The 27,399-nt window shown below is 43.1% G+C and overlaps 1 protein-coding gene across 3 annotated transcripts in view; it reads right to left on the reverse strand.

The window, feature by feature from the left end:
* The window catches only part of ITGA7 (integrin subunit alpha 7), a 157,736-nt gene that overhangs the window by 38,745 nt on the left and 91,592 nt on the right, over positions 1–27,399 (reverse strand). For all 3 annotated transcript variants that reach the window (XM_083169119.1, XM_083169118.1, XM_083169116.1), the window contains 7 exons: positions 20,728–20,935; positions 18,977–19,170; positions 15,415–15,503; positions 12,400–12,527; positions 11,885–11,980; positions 7,892–7,953; positions 7,350–7,519 (listed from right to left, as the gene is read on the reverse strand). In XM_083169119.1, coding sequence (XP_083025245.1) covers positions 7,350–7,519; positions 7,892–7,953; positions 11,885–11,980; positions 12,400–12,527; positions 15,415–15,503; positions 18,977–19,170; positions 20,728–20,935 — 947 coding nt within the window. The remainder of the gene's footprint in view (positions 1–7,349; positions 7,520–7,891; positions 7,954–11,884; positions 11,981–12,399; positions 12,528–15,414; positions 15,504–18,976; positions 19,171–20,727; positions 20,936–27,399) is intronic.

Consider the following 27,399-nt stretch of genomic DNA (forward strand, 5'->3'; position numbering starts at 1 on the left):
GCAGTGAAAATGAAAAATTACATTTTTTTACACAAAAATGCAGTTCTGGCTCAAAATTTTTCATTTTCACAAGGAATGAAGGAGACAAAGCACCCCAAAATCTGTGCCCCAATTTCTCCCGAGTACGGCAATGCCTCACATGTGACCAAAAAATACCAGTTGGGTGCATGGCAGGACTCAGAAGGGAAGGAGTGATTTTTGGATTTTGCAGCTCAGATTCTGGTGGAATGAATGGTGGGTGCTATGTTGCATTAGCAAGACTCCCAAAGCACCAATACAGTGGAACCCCCCCACAAGTCACCCCATTTTGCAAAGTACACCCCTCAGGGAATTTATCTAGTGGTATAGTGTACATTTCAAACCCCCAGGGGTTTCACCAATTTTGGTACAACTGGGCTGTGAAAATGAAAAATTAAATTTTTTTACACAAACATGCACTTCTGGCTCAAGATTTTTCATTTTCACAAGGAATGAAGGAGACAAAGCACCCCAAAGTCTGTGCCCCAATTTCTCCCGAGTACGGCAATGCCTCACATGTGACCAAAAAATACCAGTTGGGTGCATGGCAGGACTCAGAAGGGAAGGAGTGATTTTTGGATTTTGCAGCTCAGATTCTGGTGGAATGAATGGTGGGTGCTATGTTGCATTAGCAAGACTCCCAAAGCACCAATACAGTGGAACCCCCCCACAAGTCACCCCATTTTGCAAAGTACACCCCTCAGGGAATTCATCTAGGGGTATAGTGTACATTTCAAACACCCAGGGGTTTCACCAATTTTGGTACAACTGGGCTGTGAAAATGAAAAATTACATTTTTTTACACAAACATGCACTTCTGGCTCAAGATTTTTCATTTTCACAAGGAATGAAGGAGACAAAGCACCCCAAAGTCTGTGCCCCAATTTCTCCCGAGTACGGCAATGCCTCACATGTGACCAAAAAATACCAGTTGGGTGCATGGCAGGACTCAGAAGGGAAGGAGTGATTTTTGGATTTTGCAGCTCAGATTCTGGTGGAATGAATGGTGGGTGCTATGTTGCATTAGCAAGACTCCCAAAGCACCAATACAGTGGAACCCCCCCACAAGTCACCCCATTTTGCAAAGTACACCCCTCAGGGAATTCATCTAGGGGTATAGTGTACATTTCAAACCCCCAGGGGTTTCACCAATTTTGGTACAACTGGGCTGTGAAAATGAAAAATTACATTTTTTTACACAAACATGCACTTCTGGCTCAAGATTTTTCATTTTCACAAGGAATGAAGGAGACAAAGCACCCCAAAGTCTGTGCCCCAATTTCTCCCGAGTACGGCAATGCCTCACATGTGACCAAAAAATACCAGTTGGGTGCATGGCAGGACTCAGAAGGGAAGGAGTGATTTTTGGATTTTGCAGCTCAGATTCTGGTGGAATGAATGGTGGGTGCTATGTTGCATTAGCAAGACTCCCAAAGCACCAATACAGTGGAACCCCCCCACAAGTCACCCCATTTTGCAAAGTACACCCCTCAGGGAATTTATCTAGGGGTATAGTGTACATTTCAAACCCCCAGGGGTTTCACCAATTTTGGTACAACTGGGCTGTGAAAATGAAAAATTACATTTTTTTACACAAACATGCAGTTCTGGCTCAAGATTTTTCATTTTCACAAGGAATGAAGGAGACAAAGCACCCCAAAGTCTGTGCCCCAATTTCTTCCGAGTACGGCAATGCCTCACATGTGACCAAAAAATACCAGTTGGGTGCATGGCAGGACTCAGAAGGGAAGGAGTGATTTTTGGATTTTGCAGCTCAGATTCTGGTGGAATGAATGGTGGGTGCTATGTTGCATTAGCAAGACTCCCAAAGCACCAATACAGTGGAACCCCCCCACAAGTCACCCCATTTTGCAAAGTACACCCCTCAGGGAATTCATCTAGGGGTATAGTGTACATTTCAAACCCCCAGGGGTTTCACCAATTTTGGTACAACTGGGCTGTGAAAATGAAAAATTTCATTTTTTTACACAAACATGCACTTCTGGCTCAAGATTTTTCATTTTCACAAGGAATGAAGGAGACAAAGCACCCCAAAGTCTGTGCCCCAATTTCTCCCGAGTACGGCAATGCCTCACATGTGACCAAAAAATACCAGTTGGGCGCATGGCAGGACTCAGAAGGGAAGGAGTGATTTTTGGATTTTGCAGCACAGATTTTGGTGGAATGAATGGTGGGTGCTATGTTGCATTAGCAAGACTCTCAAAGCACCAATACAGTGGAACCCCCCCACAAGTCACCCCATTTTGCAAAGTACACCCCTCAGGGAATTTATCTAGGGGTATAGTGTACATTTCAAACCCCCAGGGGTTTCACCAATTTTGGTACAACTGGGCTGTGAAAATGAAAAATTACATTTTTTTACACAAAAATGTACTTCTGGCTCAAAATTTTTCATTTTCACAAGGAATGAAGGAGACAAAGCACCCCAAAATCTGTGCCCCCATTTCTCCAGAGTACGGCAATGCCTCACATGTGACCAAAAAATACCAGTTGGGTGCATGGCAGGACTTAGAAGGGAAGGAGTGATTTTTGGATTTTGGAGCACAGATTTTGGTGGAATGAATGGTGGGTGCTATGTTGCATTACCAATACAGTGGAACCCCCCCACAAGTGACCCCATTTTGCAAACTACACCCCTCAGGGAATTCATCTAGGGGTATAGTGTACATTTCAAACCCCCAGGGGTTTCACCAATTTTGGTACAACTGGGCTGTGAAAATGAAAAATTAATTTTTTTTACACAAAAATGTACTTCTGGCTCAAAATTTTTCATTTTCACAAGGAATGAAGGAGACAAAGCACCCCAAAATCTGTGCCCCCATTTCTCCAGAGTACGGCAATGCCTCACATGTGACCAAAAAATACCAGTTGGGTGCATGGCAGGACTCAGAAGGGAAGGAGTGATTTTTGGATTTTGCAGCTCAGATTCTGGTGGAATGAATGGTGGGTGCTATGTGGCATTAGCAAGACCCCCGAAGCACGGTGAAATGATGAACCTAATAATTCATAGATGTGTGGTATATTTTGAAACACTCCTTTATACATAGGCCGGGTTTGTCGGGGCAAGTTTCACAGTGGAAAATAGTTTCCTTTCTTATTCCCTTTTTATAGCAAACTTTGCACCTTTTTTGTGTCCTGCCCTTTCTTGCAGTGGAGGGGATTTCGTTGGGAAAATGCTGCCCTGGTACAATACGGGGGCCAGTACTAGAAGTACTGGGGCCCTCTGCCTGCTGGTTCCCAAATATTAGGCCCTTTATGACTTCCTCTTGAAAGTGCATAAATGTCCCCCTCTGGCCGGTAGAACGGAATAGCACGTAAGCGTTATACAGTGCCATCTGGATGATATACACGGCCAGCTTCTTGTACCAGATATTTGTTTTCCGCAGGGCACTGTACGGCTTCAGTACCTGATCTGAAAGATCCACTCCGCCCATGTACTTATTGTAATCTAGGATACAATTTGGTTTTGAGGTGTGGGTACTGGTACCTCGTACAGGGATGGAGGTGGTACTGTCTCCATGAATTGTTGTCAGTATAAGGACATCCCTCTTGTCCTTATATTTGACCAACAACATATTTCCGGTGCATATTCCCCTGCTTTCACCCCTTCTTAGTACTTGGGCAATGTGCGTTTTGGGGAGGCCTCTTTGGTTCTTGCGCACAGTACCGCAAGCTGCTGTACCTCTTGAACCAAGGGCCTTAAACAGGGGGATGCTGGTGTAAAAGTTATCCACATAGAGGTGATAACCCTTATCCAGGAAGGGGTGCATTAAATCCCAGACAATTTTTCCACTAACACCTACGAGGGAGGGGGGGGCATTCTGGCGGTTCAATTCTTGAATCCTTCCCTTCATATACCCTAAACTTGTGGGTGTACCCTGTGGTGCTTTTACACAGCTTATACATTTTTATGCCATACCTTGCCCTCTTACTGGGAAGGTACTGGCGGAATTTAACCCTTCCTTTAAAATGTATAAGGGACTCGTCGATACTAATACATTTATCAGGCTCTGCAAATTTGGCACTGAAATGATCAATGACCGGCCTGACTTTGAATAGCCTGTCAAAGGTGGGATCATCTCTGGGTGGGCACTGTGCATTATCGGTGTAATGTATAAATTTATGGATTGCCTCAAAACGAGCCCGAGTCATGGCCATACGGTAAAATGGGGTGCTGTACAGAACATCTGTACTCCAATATTGCCTAATTTGTGGCTTTTTTACTATGCCCATATGAAACACCAGACCCCAAAACGTCATCATCTCTACTGCATCTACAGGGGTCCACCTAGCAAATGATGACGTGGGGTTTTGAGCAATAAACTGCTGGGCATATAAATTAGTTTGGTCCACCATTAAATTTATAAAATCATCAGAGAAAAATAATTTGAAAAAGTCAATTTCTCTGAGACCTGTGGAATCAAATTGGATTCCTGGCATGGCCAAAAACTCAGGAACCTGGGGCTCAAAATTGTCTGGTGGTGGGGTCCATACGAGATCAATTATTGGGGGGGGGGGTCTCAGCTGCTCTACGGGGGCGTCTTTGAGGGGGTCCCTCATCACCAGAGGAGGAAGAGGAGCTTAAGACGAATCCTTCAAATTCCCCGCTTGCCTCACTGGCTGTGTCAGAGTCAGAGGCAAGCATGGCATATGCCTCCTCCACTGAATACATTCTTCTGGATGACTTGGATGACATTTGGGATGACATTTGGGATGCCATTTTTATTTTTGTGTTACTGGTAGTGAAATGTTTCAACACGTGTATAGTGTAGGGGGGGGTACAAACTTTATTTCAACCCGGGGGGTATGTAGTGTGTAGTGTGTATGTAGTGCAGAAAAAAAAAATACAAAAAAATAAAAAAAAAAAATAATTGAAGGGTTAAAAAAAAAAAATTGAAGGGGTTAAAAAAAAAAAAAATTGAAGGGGTTAAAAAAACAAAAATTGAGCACAGATGTTGGTCAGTAACGTCCGTCACTGAACAGCGCTCAAAGGCAACAGGAATTTGATCAAAAAAAAAAAAAAATAGATCAACCCTGTGCCGAAAAAGCTGATCAGTGATGTACGTCACTGATCAGCGCACAGTGGCCACAGGACACCCACAAAATCACAGTGTGTGTAAAAAAAAAATTAAAAAAAGACCCCACAGCACCCACAAAAAAAAAAAAAGGTGATCAGTGATGCGACACTGATTACCAGTGAGGGGCAGCAGGTGCACAACCTTTGGTGAAACTGACAGTGCAACTGGCAGCAACTGACAGGTATATATAAAAAAAAAAAACCTCTGCACCCCCAAAAAGTTGCTGATCACCTCAGATATAGTGATCAGCACAAAAGGCGGGGGCAGCAGACACAAAATGTAGCACTCTCTATCACTCTCTGTCACTATCTCTCTCTATCTCTCTATCTCTCACTATCTATCACTCTATGACACTGCAGCAGCAGCACTGACAGTTATATATATGAAAAATAACCCCTGCACCCCCAAAAAGTTGCTGGGGGTGCACAAAAGGGGGGCAGCAGACACAAAATATAGCAGTCTCTATCACTCTCTGTCACTATCTCTCTCTATCTCTCTATCTCTCTATCTCTCACTATCTATCACTCTATGACACTGCAGCAGCAGCACTGACAGGTATATATATATATATAAAAAAAAACCTGCGCCCCCAAAAAGTTGCTGATCAGTTAATTTATACTGATCAGCACAAAAGGGGGGGCAGCAGTCAGTTATATAAAAAATATATAGCACAATCTGTCACTATCTCTCTCTCTCTCTCTCTCTCTATCTCTCTCTATCTCTCTATCTATAACTCTATTACACTGCAGCAGCACAAAATATAGCACTCTCTGTCACTAGGCCTCTCTATCTCTCTCTCTCTATCTCTCTCTCTCTAACTCGATGACACTGCAGCAGCACAACACAGCACAACACAGCACAGGATGTCACAAGATGAAGCAAGATCCCAAGCAGTGATCAGGTAAGTATTGAGCAAGGTTCTGGTCAGTATATGGCGGCAGCTGGGCACGGTGACCGCACTGCACGCTATTCCAGACCGGAATGGCGTCTGCAGTGCAGTCACCGTTAGTTTAAACCCCCCTCCATGGCTGTGATTGGTCCGTCGGTCCGACGAACCAATCACGGCCTTTGGGGGCGGGCGGGGTGAGGTGGGGTGACACCAGTGTCACCCTTACACCCCGCGGTGATTGGTGCTGTACTTTACAGCACCAATCACCTCCGATCCCGTGTCACCGGCGAACGTTATTCGCCGGTGACACAGAAAACGCTGTGAATGGCTGTTCACACTGAACAGCCAATCACAGTGATCGCCGACGGGGGGGCGGCATCGCAGCCCCCCCTGGGCATGCAGGGACATGTCTGCTGTCAGGGACAGCAGACATCGTCCCTCTGTCACTGCGTCTCTAGACGCAGTGACAGTTTGAAGTCATGACGTATATATACGTCATGTGTCGGGAAGTACTTCCCGGCCATGACGTATATATACGTCAAATGTCGTGAAGGGGTTAAAGGACATGTCAGCTTTACCAAATGTTGCAATTATCTTTCTATCCACAAAATTATAACTACAAGTTGCTGTCTATCTGAGTTCTGCATGTTTCCCATACAGAGACCTCATCTCTCCTCCCACCCGCTATCACACCTGACAAGCAATATTTTCTGTGCAGGGTCTATTAAATTGTTTGCCACAAGCAACAAGAGCCATCACAACCCATGTGAAAATGTGTAGTCTCTATTGGTAACAAGTGGAAGCAATTACTGCGGCATTATATGAAGCTTAAGCAGACACAGGTTCCGAAACTGTAGAGGTACAAGACACACCTCCTACAGCATAGGAGGTTATTCAAACCTGTTCTCCCAGCAGCTTAATTGCAGAGTCCTGCGATCAGGTATATGCCAGCCAGCCGGAGTGAAATCCCGCCCTGTGCTAGTCTGCGATTTGCTTAGCATGGCCTCACCGTCAAATTATTTTTCCAGTGCGTGCACAGTCTGTGCGTAGCCCAGGACTTACTCAGCCCGCGCCATAAAAACAGGCCGTTCGAGACTGAAGCTGACATCGCTCGCCCTCCCCTATAGTGCCTGAGCATACCAGCATTTTCGCTGACACTCCCAGAAAAGGGCCGGCTACCAGCCACAATCGCTGGCTTTCTGCTGTCTCTGAACATGTTACATTTGGTCCACCGGCAGTGCACATGGTTTTGCCCATTTTAGAAAGCGTTTGCATTTTTTTATTAACTCTCAATCAGGCCAAAAAGTGGAGAGAAGAAAGTGTGACGGCATGCTTGTGGTCACCTGTAGTTGGAATGTAGCAGTAATGCAGCGGCTGTCGGACTGTTTGTGAAGCTCCACTGTGCTACTGAACTGGTGATCCCAATCGGATGGTTGGCGGTGCAGAAAAGATATCCGGCTGGACTTTCCTTGTTGTCTCTTATCAGCTTCGGCCTCAAATACACATTTGAGAACTATAATTGGGAACAGAATATTTTGAGTTGATATAAATGAGGGCCTCAAAATGATGCTATGGGCCTGATTCAGGCCTGTTAGCAAGGCTGCAAATTTTGCAGATGGACAGAACCATGCTGTGCTGCAGGTGGGGCAGATGTAACATGTGCAGAGAGAGTTAGATGCAGTGCAGCATGGTTTTTTTATCTGCAAAAACTGCAGCCTTGCTAAGACATCTGAATATAACCCTATATTCTATTGAAGACTATATAAACTGTGTTGATTTAAATAACGAGAGCAATTTATACTGAAAAACATGTACTGTATAAAAGCGAATGATTACAATAGAACTCCTTCACGCTAATAATGAGAACAGCATCTTGGCTACCTACCGATTTTTGGATTGTAGGTTGTCGGGAAGGCGCTGTAGCTGAAGCACACTCTAAATTCCACACTGAAATGAGAGCGAATGGTAATTTGTATAATGGCATGGAGTAGACAAGTTCCTGACAGCATAGCAGGTTATGTTTAAATAGGAATACATGAATCACATAGCTGGAAATACACAGACATTGGGCCTTATTCTGGTTGACACGTACATGTGCGCACGCACCCATACAATAGGAAGCCGGCCGCAAGCATTCATGATAGGGAACGCCCTTACCACATGCGAATGTGACTGTTCGCAACAGTACACAAAGGGGCGTGTACTCCAGCTGAGCGCACACTTGCGTGCTCCTAGCCACATTCACGTGAGCGCAGGATCATGCGCTGTGCGTGTGAACTGCCTCTGTGGTTTTGTTCATTCTCAACTCCAACCATACACACGCAGCCACGCCATCCTCAACACTATACTTAATTACATGAATGGCCTCACTTCATTGTGTTTATTGCAAGTCAATACATCTATCCTACAAATGTGCAGGATATGAATTTGAGGGAGTGCATTTATTATATTTATTATATTAAATGTGTTTTATGTAATAAAAATGAGTTGTATTGTTATTGTGTATTCCCACGTTTGAATGTATATGTACTGTATTTAGAAATGTTGCTAAAATAATGCAAATGACCAAAATCAGGAATGGCCTTGATAATAGATTTAGCCAGATTAATGACAGAAACGTGTATGTTGGTTGGCTCAGTACTGTGTGCAGGTGTTTGTGTTTTAGCAAATGTCTGGGCTGATTAGTCTTGCGGGAGCTGGGCTATTTGGTTGCAGCCAGGAGACACCAAAGAGTCACTTAGATTTGCGAATTAATTTTCTTGCAAATACTGCTATTGTATGCGTAGGTTTGCAAAAACAACACCCACCATTTTTGGACCACTCCCTTTGCATATGCCCAGGTTTACCCCCATTTTTGCAGTACCTTGAGGCCGCAACCATTGTGACACCCACAACACGCCTTGATTTTGTATGGGACCTGCAAATGGATTTATGCTTGCAGCAATGCAAGCTTCAGCGTCCTAACAGGGTGGCACATGCGCATTGCATTCTCTAAGCTAAAAATAGCACTCAATATGAATTTGCATCCGTGCGAGTCAACCAGAATAACCCCCATTTGTTGTGTGCCATAAAGACGCATAGTGGTGCTTACCTTTAATTCATTAGAGACCAAATTCCCTTATATAGCTGCACTGAACCTAGTACACTAAAACCCCTTTCAGACATACTTCAAAATCCAGAGTTTTTGCACATGAACACACATCAACCCAGGATTTTGTTATGTCTGAAAGGCACCAACCCAGGAAAGTGTTCCTGGGTACCCAACTCTGCAATTTACCTTTTTTTTTTTTTTTTTTCAATTGGGTCTTTCCTTCCGGGTTAATGGTCCAGGTTAAGTCTTAATGACGTAACCCAGAAATTTGCTGTCTGGCCACATGAAAACAGTTTTAATTGGCCAGGAAGGGTTATCTGATACAGCCATAACAGCTGAAGACTCCTGAGGTCATACACCATGGCAATAACGCAGCACTTTTCTGTTATGGCTAAAGTGCATGTAATGCGTCTATTATTCCTGAAATAGTTTTGTAATATTCTATGTATGCTCTTATAAGTGTGAGGAACACATACATCATGGGTGTTCAACTTGTTTGCCTGATATGCAGTATGTTAAAAAGTAAAGTCTTTCACACATGTTTGCTATTTAAACAAAAAATGTATTCTTTGAATAAAAAGTGTTTGAAAAGGAAAACAGGTTTGGTATTTTTATTGGTATATAATATTATTAAAAACTTTTAAAAATGATCTTTCCCAGGTATGTGGAGTAGTGTGAAAGGGGGGGTCTCAAACAAAACCCCAGGATTTTGCAGAAGAGAAAATTCTGGGTCTGAGCAGGGAAATTCCCGAGTCGTATGTCTGAAAGGGGTAAAGCGCTTGGCTTCTCTCCACTATTCTTACAGTTTGGTCACCAATCCACCATTAACTGCATACAAGAAAATACTAGCCCTCCGCCATCTCATTAAGGAAGTATTTACTCTGGACATAGCTTCAGTGGATAAGAAAGATGGATTTGAGTATCAAATGTCCTGCGCTCTTTCTTAGGCTGCCTTTTCGTTCTAACTGTAAGGTCTCCCTCAGACCTCGGATGTATACGGAAAGTAGATAGGTGTGATCATTTCAACAGGCGCCAGAGAATAGGTTAAAAAGTAAATTCCAATTTATTTATACAAAACTATCATATGTTGATAAAAGATACTTCAAAAAAACAATATTTTATAAAAGAACGAGATGAATTCTTACCCCTAAGGGTATTTGGAGCCAGCAAGGGATGGTGTATGGCAAGGATGCAGTCCGGAAGTGGACCCTGCAATGGCCCCAAATACCTTAGTACTTGGTAGGTTCACCCAAGGTCAAGTCCAGTTAGTCACTGTTTCCGGCGCGTTTCGAGCCTCAGGTGCTCTTCTTCTAGGGCAATGTGTCCTCGAAACATTTCGGCAAAATGGACTGACTGGACTTGACCATGGGTAAGCCTACCAAGTGCTAAGGTATTTGGGGCCATTGCAGGGTGCACTTCCTGACTGCATCCCTGCCATATACCATCCCTTGCTGGCTCCAAATACCCTTAGGGGTAAGGATTCATCTCGTTCTTTTATAAAACAATGTTTTTTAGAAGTATTTATTTATCAACATATGATTGTTTTGTATAAATAAATTGGAATTTACCTTTTAACCTATTCTCTGGCGCCTGTTGAAATTATCACACCCGTCCACTTTCCATATAGCTTCAGTGGATGTTTTATAAACTGGAACATAACTACATGTCATTTGTTTACTTTGATGTGTTCCTTATATGTGATTTTATTTATACGGAGGCTCTGAATACCCTTAGATAGCACCATAATTCTCCTAGCACTATCCTATACAATAAATGCTAATGTCAGGCCAGGTTTTAGTGGGTTAGGTTGACATTCGGACCTCCCTGCTGGGTACACCCCAGAACGATTTGGGCTCAATTCCTCCAATTTTTATGCAATTTCGACTGATTGAATGTAAAAAGAGCAAAGTTGGGCATGTTTTCAATGCGATTCCGATCCAATGCGCATCCCCGCTGGTCGATGGTTGCTTTGGAGATTTTACCTGCTGCACGTAAGAGTCGTCATCTACATTGGATTGGGTACAGATTGTGAGCAGATCATTCCCAGATCGTGTGCTCCAACAGATCGTATGATTTCAAGGAAATTATCGCACGATCATGGTCGTTCTGGGGTGTACCCTACATTACTATTCTACTTGTACAATTTGGGGTCAATCCAACTAGATACGATTTACGAGATAAGAGGTGCGAGTTGCTGTTATATCTGCAAATTTGCATTGTGAAATCACTTTGCAATACAATTTGCAACTTGTATTGAACTAGTCAGAGTCAATTCACATTGGGCCTTATTTAGGTTCATTCTTTCTGACAAAATCCTTCTTAGATGGGCAAAGCCATGTGCACTGCAGGTGGGGCAGGTGTTACTTGTGCAGAGAGAATTAGATTTGGGTGGGGTTTTACTTCAAAGTGAGATCATATTGCAGTGTAAAAATAAAGCAGTCAGTATTTTCCCTGCACAGAAACAAAATTACTCACCCAAATCTAATTCTCTCTGCACATGTTACATCTGCCCCCCCTGCAGTGCACATGGTTTTGTCCATCTAAGAAGGATTTTGTCAGAAAGAATGAACCAAAATAAGGCCCATTATTCCAATCACACTCACATAGGATGAGAGATGGTAGGGAAAATGCTTCCTGTAAGGTTAAAGTGTCAGGACGCCATGTAGAGCACCTTTTGATTTGTACTACTGGACCTCTAGTAAATAGTGCCATATCTGTAGCTATTTTGCACAGCCTAAGACTGTATCTGACTGATTCTAGCTATGACTGTAACATATATTTACTCACCATATCCCAGGTCCAGGCTTACAGCTTTGCTGCTCCAGGTCTATGTTTTGTGGAGTTACAGTAACCTGCTTATGGACACGGATAACAGTGCGGGATCTGAGGTGAATACAAATAATTGCATGACTTCAGCAGGTAGCCAGATTTCAATTGAATACTGGATCATCAAATAAAATGTTGTATCAATCATAAGAACAAAGCAAATTCAAAACAGCAACAAAAATGAGTGTTCCCTATTAAGTTACCAACTTAAGTCACAAGAACACACACATGACTAAATAATTGGTCATATCAGCACAACTTATTTATATATATATATATATATATATATATATATATATTTAGATATATAGATATATATATATATATATATACACATACAAACACTAATGTTCCTATATTCTCACCAGCCATTAGAATATCTCAATAATGAAGCAATCAGAACCAATCATTCAAGAGTATACTGTTCATTAAATTTCTTAATGCTGAAATCCCCTGAAAGTTTTATTAAAACTCACCTGTAAAGGACCACGGTGTCAGCTAACGATCCCACCACAAGGTCTGGGTACGAGTTGTCATCAATATCAAGACCCCCAGACAGCGAATAGCCAAAGGTACTTATACCAACGCTTACTCCATCCAGGACCTTGGAGACAGATGTCAGGAAGATAGGTGTTACCGTGTAATGTGTCATGTAGAAACAGATAAGCAAACAACCAGGATATCAACAATGCATTCATTGCTCTTACCTCGCTGGGGTGGATGATGTGGAGATGAGCATAAGTCAGACATTATTACAACCTTATTCATTTCCCAGAACTAAATTAGGATATTCACCAGAGTGCAGTGTTTTACAGATGTATGTAAAGAAACTACCTGTATCCATACGCATGGTTATATAGCTATCATTGCTGTCAGTACACACTTGCAGACAGTGAACAGGCATACAGACACACAAATCTGCATAGGCAGAAGTCCATTGACACACTCTTGAAAACATTATATGCAAATAACCCCTCCCAGTTATGTCCTCCTGTCACAAGTGGGTATATAGTGGGCAGTAGGGATGCTGTAATGATTATCATTACTCCCTCACAGCACTGAGGTCATGAGTTTAATTCCCACTATGGCCCTAACTTTGCAGAGTTTGTATATTCTCCCCGTACTTGCGTGGGTTTCCTCCGGGTACTTCGGTTTCCTCCCACAATCCAAAAATACACTGGTAGGTTAATTGGCTCCCAACAAAAAATTAACCCTAGTGTGAGTGTGTACATAGGCAGACTAGATGGGCCAAATAGTTCTTATCTGCCACCAACTTCTCTGTTTCTATTGTTTGACACTCCTCTACCAAGCATGCACAGTGCAAAAACACGAACGATCTGTCCACTAACCCAACATACGTTCAACTCTGCCTTGGCCCCTAAGCAAGAGCCCTCCTATGTTCCTAGCAGGAAGGGGGCCTCACAAAATAATTATCTACACTATGGAAAACACTTATACTGTATGTGCCTTACCGATGCACTTATAAGGTACTGTAATCTTTATATACAGGTTGAGTCTGCCATATACCTGTACAAAATGCTTTCAATCAGAAACATTTGGATTTTTGTTCATATTTTGCAATATTTGCATACCATAATGAGAAATCCTTGGGATGGGACACGAGTCTAAACACAGAATACATTTATGGTTTCTATATACCGTATTTTTCGGACCATAAGACGCACCTGACCATAAGACGCACCTAGTTTTTGGGGAGGAAAACAGGGTGAAAAAATATTCTGAACCACAGTGCCCAGGTACAGTCACTGCCACCCAATGCCCTGACATAGCACTATAAAATAATAGTGGACAGTGGTTTTACAGCAAGTGTGGTATTATACATAGATTCATGAGATGAGAAGCCCCTACAATAACCACATGCAGCAACTGTGTGGCTTCTGCTGCAGCTCCTCCTATACACACAGTGTCTGCGGAGGCCCGGAGGCCCTTCCCCAGCCAGCTCATATGCCAACAGGCTGCTCAATGAACTAAAAGCAGGGACACCGGTGCCCGGTCCTTTAGTGTACGCCTGACTGGCGACATGTACACAACACGCACATCCATGTACATAGATGTGTTATAAGCCCAGAGCTTGAGAGACTAATATTTAATAACATCAGAAAATAAAGACGTTAGTACAGCCTGACTTACTTTTTTGTATTGTTGCTGGGAGACAGGCTGTACTTACAGAATACAGGAGAGAGAGCCTGCACATTCTTCTCCTCTCTCTCCCCAAGCAGCACCATACACTGGCTCAGCGATTCAATCCTCCTTTTCTCAGCAGCCTGCATGCCCAGCCAATCACTGTGCTGCAGGCTGGTGCACGAGGCTCTATTGGACTGCTGAGCTGTCGCTCAGCTGTCCTACCTATTATGCTTCTATATACAGCACCGGTGGCTGTCCGGGTAGCGCGCAGCCAGGAGCTCATCACCGCAGATTGGGGGGCGGGGGGCAGAGGGAGGGTGATCATGGAGCCCCGCTACTTCCACTGCTCCTCCGTCCCCGTGCTGACCCGGCACTCGCTTCCAGCTTATACGGCAGGACGGGGGATGCTGGCGCAGCGCCCGGGCGGCTCTAGCAGAGGTGGACAAGCCGTGCCGTCCTGTGGTGGCAGGTGTGGCTACACGGCTTGTCTGCTTCTGGAAATGGCCCTGGCCCCACTTCCTGGCACTTACAACGTCTACTGTTAGAGACGCTCACGGCAGCCACATATCAGGTAAACGGACTCCAGTACTGCCTCTCCTCCCAGCTCTCTGCCAGCTTCCTGCCGGCTGCATATATCTGGCCAGGCACTCGGACTACGTAGGTCTTATTTGCTCCAGCTGTCCACATTCGGTCCATAAGACGCACATAGTTTTTCTCCCACATTTTGTGGGAGAAAAAGTGCGTCTTATGGTCCGAAAAATACGGTACCTTATGCACATGGGCATTTTACACAATATTATTAACGATTTGGGGCCTGATTCAGGTTGGTCCGGTCCACACCGTATTCGCACCGTGGTCCGATGGTGCTGCTCTGCGCATGCCTATAGGCGAATATGCGCATGTGCAGGGCCGCTGTATGAACACCGTCAGCGGCTATCACTGTCGCCGAGACGGGGTGGACAGGGGGCTGGCACATGGGAACACCCATCGTTTCCTGGGCATGCCCACATTAACAGTGGGTTCGCCCAGAAAAAAGTGTCAAAGCCTGAACAGGGCAGACGCCTGATGTCACAGGATGTCACCACCACCCCGTGTTCAGTTCAGACTGACTTTTATCTTCCCATTTTCAATAGAACTCTTATCTTAGTAAATTTACCCCACCGTGCCACCACAGCAGCCTTTACGCAAATTAATCCTGCACATATTCTACTCGCTAAGAGTATCACACTCATTGTGGAATTCAATTCACCTACATGCCATTCAAGAATATGTGCACAACCGGGCATCGCAGCTGAATTGAATTCTCCCCTTTATTTGGCAATAGAGAGTAAACATGAATAGGTTACCTGTGCAGGTTTGGTCACTAATCCTGTTTGGCTACCGTGATATATAAACACTTTTCCGCTTCCATCAAATGGCGCTCCAACTGCAAAGTCTATGAAAAAAATAATAATATTTATATCACCACAATTAGCATTTCACTCCCACAAACATAGTGAGTACTATGTCTCAGAAATTAACTTAACATGAAAGGTAGGTTAGTCTGAAACCTGTACTATCACTTAAACAGTTATACAAATTTACTTCTCCTGTTATGTGAAGTCATGGGGTATGCACCATGCAGCCATTTCTATGACACCCAGCCAAAAATTAGGCAATGGTGAAAGCAGGAGAGCTGATCCTCGCACATGAAAAACAGAGCAGTCCTAGGGGCTGTGGGTACAGGCTGGAGCGCATTTTAACCCTTTGAGTGTCAACAACTCTGTGAGAGATATTCAAAATATCCACTAAACATACAAGCGTCGCTCACATTTGTTATATAAATTCTAATAAAAAAATGTGTGTAAAAAATATTATATTTCCTATATAAGGTAACATTACTAGTCATTATAATGACTAAAAATGATTGCTTGGTAAATTTCACCCTTATTTTGACAAATTCACTTGGCACTCAAAGGGTTGAAGTAGACTTGTGTATGTTACCTATATCTATACACAGTACGGGGTTGAATCAATTAGCCACAAGGTTGACAAGCTGCCATTGCCCTGCTTGCAGCCCGTTCTAGCCTCAGACTCAAGAATTTTTGTATTTAACCCAACATGCTTTAAACAAAAATCTGCAAAATAGAATGTACCTTAAGGCCCTTATTCAGGTATGTTCATACCTGGCCTCTCGTTCGCACGGGGGCCGATGGTGTACGTATGCGCATGCACAGCCACATTTGTGCACATATGCATACTCCGGCAGACTGTTCGCCGGTAGCACGCACCCAAGACTGCGGGTGAGGGGTGGCGACATATAGTTGCGCCCATGGGAATGCCCAAGGTTTCATGGGCGTCCCCATGCAAACGCTGGGCATTCCCATGGAAATCAGCCCGTGACGTGGGTGCCAGGGTGTCAACTGACCACCCACTTCCTCTTAAATGTGCGCGCATATCTAAGTGAACTGAAAGTCACTTTAGATATGTGTGCATAAACCACATCATTCAATGGTCGACAACCATCGAAAGATGTGGAAGTTTCCCTCTGGCCTGCCAAGGATGTTTATGTTAAAAATCCATTTGCATGCCGTGTGAACGAAGCCGGTGTGTGAGGGGATGGGATGGGGAGGGCGTACCTGCTTTATCAGGGCAGCATCTGGGGGACTCACAAGGCTGCAAATTTGAAGCCTTGTGAATCAACCAGAATAACCCCCTCATTGCAGCAAATAGCTGCGATTACTTACATGAGAGGACACGTGGGTATTTGACTTGACCCCTATATATTATAACTTTACGGCTGTTGTATGTAGAGGGAGAGCTGTTGTTTGTAACATAACATATGGACAAAGGGGAGGCCCTTTTCTTGGGTTAATTGTCTGGGTGCTGGGCCCCCCTGGGCTTGTCTGGCTGGACCACTCCAGGGCATCGCTACTTTGCACATAGACTCACATAAACATATCATTTTTCTATGTATGTCTTATTTATATGTATTTTTTCACAATTTTTTTCTTTTTGACACACCCTTTATCACTATTAGTTGCTTACACATAACCTACATTCTATGACACTATACACTCTATTACACTTCACAGCTATATTTTATTTATGTGATGCCCTGGGGTGGTTTTGCTGGACTGGCTTGGGGGTGCCCTGTGCCCCAGGCATGAACCCCATAGTGCTAGGGACCTGCTCTAATGAGGAGACCTTAACGTGGTGAGCAGGTAGATATATTTGGCCAAATGTATGCTAACATCCTCAGAAATTAATTATAAAAGGAACACGTTAGCAGTAATGATTGCATAGTGCACCTGCATCCCCCCTCTGTTTTGCATATAGCTAAAAATCTCAGCAAGGTAGCACCTCTCATTACAGGGTGTGCAGTCTAGGGCCTCCCCTTTGTCCATAGTCTATATTGTGTATCCGTACACACCTGAAGCCTGAGATTGCTTCTGCCTAGATTAGCACCCCTCCCCCACCACCCTCAAATGTTTTTAAGCAGGGACTAGCAATGACTGCACAACTGTGATGAAGGCATAATTCCAAGTAAGTCCTAATAATTTACAAATGTCAGTTTTCTTGGGTTAATTGTCTGGGTGCTGGGCCCCCCTGGGCTTGTCTGGCTGGACCACTCCAGGGCATCGCTACTTTGCACATAGACTCACATAAACATATCATTTTTCTATGTATGTCTTATTAATATGTATTTTTTCACAATTTTTTTCTTTTTGACACACCCTTTATCACTATTAGTTGCTTACACATAACCTACATTCTATGACACTATACACTCTATTACACTTCACAGCTATATTTTATTTATGTGATGCCCTGGGGTGGTTTTGCTGGACTGGCTTGGGGGTGCCCTGTGCCCCAGGCATGAACCCCATAGTGCTAGGGACCTGCTCTAATGAGGAGACCTTAACGTGGTGAGCAGGTAGATATATTTGGCCAAATGTATGCTAACATCCTCAGAAATTAATTATAAAAGGAACACGTTAGCAGTAATGATTGCATAGTGCACCTGCATCCCCCCTCTGTTTTGCATATAGCTAAAAATCTCAGCAAGGTAGCACCTCTCATTACAGGGTGTGCAGTCTAGGGCCTCCCCTTTGTCCATAGTCTATATTGTGTATCCGTACACACCTGAAGCCTGAGATTGCTTCTGCCTAGATTAGCACCCCTCCCCCACCACCCTCAAATGTTTTTAAGCAGGGACTAGCAATGACTGCACAACTGTGATGAAGGCATAATTCCAAGTAAGTCCTAATAATTTACAAATGTCAGTTTTCTTGGGTTAATTGTCTGGGTGCTGGGCCCCCCTGGGTTTGTCTGGCTGGACCACTCCAGGGCATCGCTACTTTGCACATAGACTCACATAAACATATCATTTTTCTATGTATGTCTTATTTATATGTATTTTTTCACAATTTTTTTCTTTTTGACACACCCTTTATCACTATTAGTTGCTTACACATAACCTACATTCTATGACACTATACACTCTATTACACTTCACAGCTATATTTTATTTATGTGATGCCCTGGGGTGGTTTTGCTGGACTGGCTTGGGGGTGCCCTGTGCCCCAGGCATGAACCCCATAGTGCTAGGGACCTGCTCTAATGAGGAGACCTTAACGTGGTGAGCAGGTAGATATATTTGGCCAAATGTATGCTAACATCCTCAGAAATTAATTATAAAAGGAACACGTTAGCAGTAATGATTGCATAGTGCACCTGCATCCCCCCTCTGTTTTGCTTGTAACATAACATGTAAGCAGCTATTTGATGCAGTCACAGGTTGTCTAACTCTGCCATAAAGCATCTGAGGATCTGTTTGGTTACGAACGTTCCTGCTATGTACATATCACTCCAGTAAATACATAAGTATTATAAGGTGTAGGCTCAGTGTATTGTATCGCTCCTGACCTTTGAATCCATCCTGGTTGATATCTCCTAAGATACCGATAGTTAATCCAAACATGGATCCATCTGTTCCATTCAAGCGGATGGGGGGAGAAGCATCCAGTTTGCCAGCTTTATTTATGTACACATAGACAGCACCGCCAATCTCTTCCTTGCGCGAGAAGAAATTAGGCGCACCCACCAACAGATCTGTCCAACTACATAAAGCAGAGAAGAGAAAATAAATATATAATATAAATATAGAATCAGAAATAAGATAAAGAAACAAATGTTAAATTGTTAATATCTATACGATAGAATATACTTATTACAGTTATATGATAAATAGCACATAAATCTATGAGTTTATTGTTAAATATACAGAATACAAACGAAATAAATTTGGCATGTTAATAACAATTATAAATAGCTGTGCATTAGATCATGTCCTTGCCTAACTCTCATGTGATCTTATTCTCACAAATGTAAAGCATTTAATACGTGTGCAGGTAAATGGTGCAGCAGGTGTCCAAGGCTCTTTCAAGGATCTGCTGGATTCTTACCAATATGTAGCTGTTGGATCCAGTAAAATCAACTACAATTATTAATGCACTTTTAGTACTGAGGCCTACACCATTGTACCACCCAAAGGCATGGCAAAGTCTTCAACTCACTCAATGCCCTGCCTTGATCAACTATTCCTCCATATCCCCTCAATACACCTCTCATTTATACTACCATTATTCTAATATACCTTTTTTTTCCTACTCACTCTTACTGCATCTTCTCTCTCCACAGTTTTTCTCCTGCTTCCTTTTTAAACTTTTCTCTTTCCTGCACCCAATTATTCACCAACCTACACCAGCATACATATCCCTTACCACTCTTTAAATTACCTACCAGCCTCTTACCCAGCCATCAATCTTTAAACTCTCTTTGGAAACCCACCTCTTTATTGGATCAACTCTTTTATCCCACCTTTATTACTCATTCCAGCCTCTCTCTATCAGTACATGGAGACTTCAGTACACTGCCCTAGGCTATCAACCCTGTCAGATCCACCTGACTGATGTTCTATCAACTTCATGTTGTGAATACAGATCACCTGAATACATTGTGCAGTGTATGGAAGTGCGCGGACGATTGGGACTTCGCTCCTCCACACTCCCAGCTCAACCCAACCTCACTTATGTTATCTCAGCAGTGCTCTTTTCCCACTAGCTCCTAAACCAGTGATGGCTGACCTTGACACTCCAGCTATTGTAGAATTACACATCCCAGCATGCCTTGCATCAGTTTTAGCATGACCAAATAGTAAAACTGATGCAGGGCATGCTGGGATGTGTAGTTCAACAACAGCTGGAGTGTCAAGGTTAGCCACAACTGTCCTAAACTCTCACACTTCTTACCTATAGATTCAGGCATACATTCATGTAATCTCCTTTGTATGTGAGTGGTTTATATAACCTTTGTTCTCATCCCTGTCCAGTGCTACAGAGCACTGTGGTGCCTTACACATCGATGATGATGATGATGATGATGATGATAATAATAATATAAATAGGAGAAAATAAATTCATAATAATATTTAGCTACAACAATGTAAAAAATTTTGAAAAGCAAAACAAGGGGCAATTGGTAATCACCTGGAACAAAAATAAAATCTAATAGCCATAGAAAAGCAAAAAAGCTGCGGATTGTTACTAATTTGTTTTTATAACATTAGCACAATATTAGTTGTTGACATTTTGACTGCATCAATTCCTGTGACTTACCCATCATTGTTGAGATCCTCCATTGCTACTGAGTAGCCAAAAGATGAGGCTAGAGTCTCTCCCCAAAGTGTGAGCTCCGGAACAAGTTGGCTTCCAATATCCCGACGCAGAATAACCACAGCACCTGTATGGTTTGCACGGGGGGCCCCGCTTACAAAGCTCAGCTTGTTCAGCCCTGTAACCCCCCACCCTGAGTCCACTGAGAAACCTGAAGGATGCAGGTTAAGAGTCAGCAATTTCTTTACTATGAACAGCAATAAAACATGACAGGTAAGAGAAGGTGTTAGAGGAAAGACAAAGCATTGAGGATTATGGATCACTGGGAGACCCATGAAGAGTAAGTCACAGTACAGATGGACAAGACTGGATTAGAGTCTACTTTAGAATCTATAGTGGCACAAATACTGGCTGTTGGATTGCCTGATGGAGGTTCCATAGGTAATTATGTGTCTATTCACTCACAAAGGGGATTAAAAATCCTGGTGTACAGGGACCACATATAAAATGGATATTTAGGTCCTATTTAACATCCATGACGACCAGCTGGTTTTTACCCACAGTTGGCAGTGCTGATAAATCTGTAATTTGCCAGCACAAGGCCATGGGCTTTGGTAGGAATGGATCAGCTTCCCCTCATTGTCTGGTCCACTGACTAGAAAGCAGGTGATGCAGCTGAAGTGAGTGAATGAATGAATGAAGTGTTAGATTCGCCCCTGATACCGAGTCACAATCATCAGGCTCCTCTGGTTCTGGCTGTATGGTCCCATCATGTCTGATTGCAGTCCACAAGTGACATGATGGGCTGTTTACAGCCAGTACTAAGTGAACCTGATAACATAGCTAAACTGTGATGATAGACATGAGATTATTAGTTACTTCATCCACCTTTTTGCAATAAAATGCCTTAAATATTTCCAGAGGGTGTACAACATTAAATCAATGGCTGTTTCAGTAATGGCCCCTGATAAAACTTCTTCCTTACTGTAGCCCCACCATCAACATCTACAGTCATCATTCAACCATACACAATATGCTCAATTGTTGTATTTATCATAATTGAATTGGGAAGAATTTCAAAGAGAAAAATGTAGCTCTTACTGGGGCAGATGTATGAACGTTCGATATGGGGGAGAAGGGGTATTAGCGCACGTTATGTGCACTGATACCGCTTCTCCCCCATGTATGAAGCAGCCAGCGTGCGGTAATGGACAGGGGTGCTATGCGCCCCTGTCCATATCGGCGCTGTTATCAAAATGATAGCAGGCCGAATGTATGAACGGTCAGCATCGCTGACCGTTCCGCACGAAGCCGGCTTTGGCTTCGCCAGCATCAGGCTGGCGAAGCCCTATCTAAACAGCAGGGACAGCGCTGTCCCTGCTGTCAGCTGTGGGCTGCGCTGGGGATCTCGCGTGAACAGCGAGATCCCGCGCATGCCCAGTGCGGCCGGCCGGGGGACAGGAGATAGCGCATCAGTATTAACTGATGCGCTATCTCCAGAAAGGGACATCGCCGAAGGGGGGAGTTAACGCTCCCCCGCTTCGGCAGACAAGATGTTAATACATCTTGTCGATGTCCCTTCCTGCTTCGCCTCGCTATTGAGGCGAAGCAGGAAGTATCATAGCGGCGCTATAAGTGCTGCTATGATACATCTGCCCCACTGCCAGCTGCGGGACCATTCAGTAGGATGTGCAAAATATTATTGGACAAAAAAAAAAAAAAATATAGAAATTCACAAAGTAATGTGCCCCATACATCAGCAATCACAATTTATGGATTTCCAGATACAGGCATATTTTGGCCAGATAAATGGATTTTACAATCTATCTGACTTTTCCCACACATTACAGATTTATTTCAGTGATCGGCAGATTTTTCTATCTAAAGATTGCATCTTCATATCTGGAAATTGCCCCAATCGATTGTCATTTCAGCTGTTCATAATGTAAATAGATGAAGAAGACGAATTGGGAATGCCCACACATATAAAAAAAGATCTGCAGATAATTCCAGATTATTAAGCATGTTTAAAAATCTGATTAAGCAATCGATTGGCGATTTTGATTGGGATTGCCAAAAGGGGGAGCCCACACATCTAAAATTAATTGTGGCAATCATCTCCATATCTGAAAATTGTCACAATTAATTGCTGATGTATGGGGCCCTTAATATGACCCTTATATGACAGAGAACTTTGCTCAGGGTTACCTTATGCCATATAAAGCTGCAGTGACAGGAACCTATTCTCACTTTCATGTAAGTTATGTAAGAAATGATTTAATTGAATGATTTTCAATTATAAAAACTGAGACTCTCCTGAGGAAATGAGGATCATTTTCAGGAAATACGGTGGTAAAGTGGCTGGCACTATTATCCCACAGCATGAGGGACATGAAGTCATGTTTAAAATGGGCATTATTTGTATGGAGCTTTTATACTCTCATTATGTAAGTATGTGTTTCCTAGCAACTTGTATGTTATCCAACTTTTGATGACGAATAAAGGCACAAAAAAAGATAATATAAACAGTTCAAATGTAGTTGTGCAAAACAAGAATAGATATTTAGGATCATAATGCCAGTGCATATGAATTTATTGTAATTTCATGCAAATTAATTTTTCTTTTGGTATTTTTTTTCTTGGTAATAATCTTATTTTATGGCAAAATCTGGACAGAACAGACTCCAAAAACGTCTCCACACTAGAAAAAGTGAAAAGAAAAGGAGTTACTGTAAATAAGTAAATTAAAGTAATGGGGAAGATGGTACAAATAACAATGTCAGCATGGGAGCCCCCTGTCTTGTTTACCTAGACCTTAGAGAAGAGTCCATGGGCCTTATTCAGATCTAGTTGCAGTACAAATTTGTTCTCAAAATGGGCAAAACCATGTGCACTGAAGGTGGGGCAGATGTAACATGTATAGAGAGAGTTAGATTTGTGTGAGTAATTCTGTTTCTGTGCAGGGTAAATAATGACTGCGTTATTTTTACACTGAAATTTAGATTTCAGTTTCAACAAACCCCACCCAAATCTAACTCTCTCTGCACATGTTACATCTGCCCCACCTGCAGTGCACATGGTTTTGCCCATTTTGAGAACAAATTTGTATTGTGATCATATCTGAATAAGGGCCCATGTATTACCTGTACCAGTTGAATACTCTTTACCTTATTGATTATTCAATTTGATACATTTTCCCCGCTGACCTGTTTTACAAAATGGAATGTAATCAGGGGTGGGTACAAAGTACTTGGGAGAGTTATCACTTTTTGAACCCAATGTTAAAATGGTAGAGATCTATTCGGCTCCAAAATACTATCCATGGAAATATCTGGTCTGGATTATCATCTGGGAAATATTACTTCATAATAACTTCCTATTAGTAACCACTTCTGAGAGTGTTTTAAGATGGGGCCGGGGTAATTAGTTCATGTGGGAAGCACAGGATTTGGGTTTCAGCCTTGGCTGGCATAGGTTACTGGCTCATAATCTGCCACCCATCTCTACTAACTTTCATGTACATTTTTGAATTCTCTATTTTGCTGCGAGTGTGCTAGAATACATTGTTTCTCATCCCTTATTTGTTTACAACTTTTTTTAATTTTCTTTTTAAGTGATTCTAACTTTTGCTTACAAGAGTGTAATGCATTGGAGTGTTTGTTTTTTGAGCTGAGCTAATTTTAGAAAATGGTCACAGAGGACAGCTCAACACTCCCATCATCATGAGCTTGACCTAATGTCCTCAGATTTGTTCATTCAGAGCGGGGAAGTCTTGAAGTCTCCTTGGAAATTAATATCATAATACCCATGAAGACCAAGAGACAGAAATGGAGAACATTTTGCTCATTTAAAGCTGCACTGTCATTGTTTCTCAGCTTATCACTAATCTATATGAGCCCTGTTGTCTGATCTGCAGATTCTGAGAAAAAAACTAGACAATTAATTCTGTCCCCCACTTTAAAATGCAACAGAGGAGGGTATGAGTGGGAGGCCAATGTGGTTGCGTCTAGTGCCGCCCTCCCCCTGGTTTCCAGCTGGGGAAAGGGAGAAGGGGATTGGACGTTGGGCCTTGGGAAAATGGATACATTGATCGAGTATGGTGTGGAGTAGTAAATTTACTAGGTGGAAGGTTGGGTAGCTACTGCATAATATCATACATGTTCACATAGTGTATTGTAACTGTTTGTATGAAGTATCCTTGGGAGAACATCCTATCTAACAGGAAATAGATGAGGCCATGTTCTCCTGGATGGTGCACTTGCCATATATTCTGACAAAACGACATGTTCTAAATTTACTGGGGGGTATTCAATCTTGGATCACGGCTGTCGAACTGGCCCGACAGCCATGACCTGTCCCATTCTTGGTCTGCTCGACTGGGAATTTGCAGGCAGGATTCAATGTCCAGCCTACAGCGGGACGAGTAGGGGGCCCGGCCACGAGCTGCGGCCGGGAAGAGGCGAGCTGCGGCCGGGAGCTCGTCACTTCCAGGCTGTTCTCAGCAGAACGTGCCAGTCTGATTGTGAAGTCGGGCTCATTCTGCCGAGATCCCCTGTTCAATGATGTTGGGGAAGACAGCATTGAATAGGACCCCATCTCCAGCGTCGGGAGATGGCTGCGGGAGATTGAATACCCCCCATGTTTAAGTCACTCTATGGGGGTATTCCATCTTGGGCCACGGCTGTCGAGCATAACCAGATTGATTTTATTAGAAAATACAATCAAACAATGTTAATCCGTTTTCACCTAGCAGGCAATTTGGCACAGTAGCACTAAATGAAAGCATTAGAATTGCTGCTTTAGATCATCTCAACTACAATTAGATAACTGTACTGTAAGCAACACTGAAAGAGATTGTCAGAGTTCCCGGCTATACATGAACTCTGTTAATACTGAAAATGCTGTTAATCCCAGATGAAGGACTACCACCAAAGTACAATTTTTGGAAATAGACTTCCCTTCCTCAGCCTAACCCTAACCCTCCACTAAGTGCCTGTCCCTAACCATCTCATCTGGCGGCCTAACCCGAAAAATAAGGCATTGACCTTTATTGCATGGATCATTTAAATGTCAACCTTTGGAACCTGACAACCTTTTGGCTGTAACTATATGGTGTCACCCTATTGACTGTCTATCTATTTATTGTCTAGCTTCCATCCGGATAACAATGTATGTACAGTAGTTTGTAGCCTTTACATTGGCATTTTCAGTGAGTAATGAAATTCGCAAAAAAAAAAAGAAAGACTGATCAGCACAACGTACTGTAAAATAATGGATCTAAGGAAATGCTGCAACTCTAAGGGCAGTATTCAATGAGCATTATCGCCATGTGCAGTGAATCCTGTTTAGGATTTGCTGCACATTCGCAGGGTTCCGGAGGGTTGGAGCATTAGCTGCCAGCCCTCACTCTCACCCTATTCAATGCAGCAGGGGCTCACTGCCCCTGACGGCGATTTTTAACCCCTGTGTCGAATGCCGCAGGGAGCCGGGGGATGGTGGCAGGCAGGATGGAAGGCTCCCTGCCTGCATGGGGGGGAAGGAGGGTTCCTGGGGACACAGGCAGCAGAAGCTGCCACCCCGTAGAGCTGGGAGGGGACGCATGTAGGGAGCCCCTGCACTGATCCCACTCGTGCATATGTAATGAGCGGGACCAGTGTGCAGTGAATATTTAATGAGCGGCTCCCCACCCCCTGCTGGCGAATGTGTAAATAAATAAATACAATTTAAATTAAATATATATTCATGTGCTGCAAGCACATGACTTAAAATAGCATGCCCCAGAATAAAATTACTGATTTTTTTACACCAAAAAAATAAATAAAAAAACTTTATTTTAAAAGATTACATTCCAGTTCACCTTAAAAAGATGTTGAATACAAAACGGTGAATCATGGCGAAAATCATGCTGAAAGCAGTTCTCCATCCTAGCATTGAATACACTCTCGGCAAATCCCAGTGAAAACCTCATTGAAATACACCAGCGAATTGCAGCGAGCATCAATCAAAGAACTGTCCGGCATTCACTGTTCGCTTTCGGTGAACAGTGAACATTGAATAGGTGAATCAGATTTTCAGTTAAAAAAATTCACTGCAGAGTGAAAACAGCCCGATTCGCCGAAAAAAACCTGGTGAATCGGGAGCATTGAATACTGCCCTAAAAGGCAGGAAATTGGAGGCACAATCTGTGATAGTGGTGCACGGGAATGACTTAATGAATGACTGGGCGATGCAACAAAGGATAAGTTTCGGGGGAAATAAAAGATCCAGAAATGTGAGTTTGCCTGTCCTCATCCCTGCCACAATTAAGTACAATTGCAATTTACTATATCTGTCTCATTTGTAAAATTTTGGTAACTTTGGCCCACAAACGCCTATAGTCTAGTACAGTGGTTTCCAAACTGTGCGCCTAGGCTCCCTGGGGTGCCTCGGAGCACTTGCAGGGGTGCCTCAGGTTGGTGGTCCAGAACCAATTAAAATTATTTATGGACAATGAAATAGGTAAAATCAGTGCTTGTGGCTTCCAATTAAGAATATGTGGGTAAACAGAAGTGAATCATGTTTCTCACCACATAACTGGACCTAAGGAAAACATTTAAATCACAACTTACTTAATAAAGTGAAATTAGTAACCAACTTTTGGCCTAGGGGTGCCGTGAAAAATATTCTGATACTTAA

Source organism: Crinia signifera, chromosome 2, assembly GCF_055691185.1.
Source record: "Crinia signifera chromosome 2, ASM5569118v1, whole genome shotgun sequence".
Classification (NCBI taxonomy): Eukaryota; Metazoa; Chordata; class Amphibia; order Anura; family Myobatrachidae; genus Crinia; species Crinia signifera.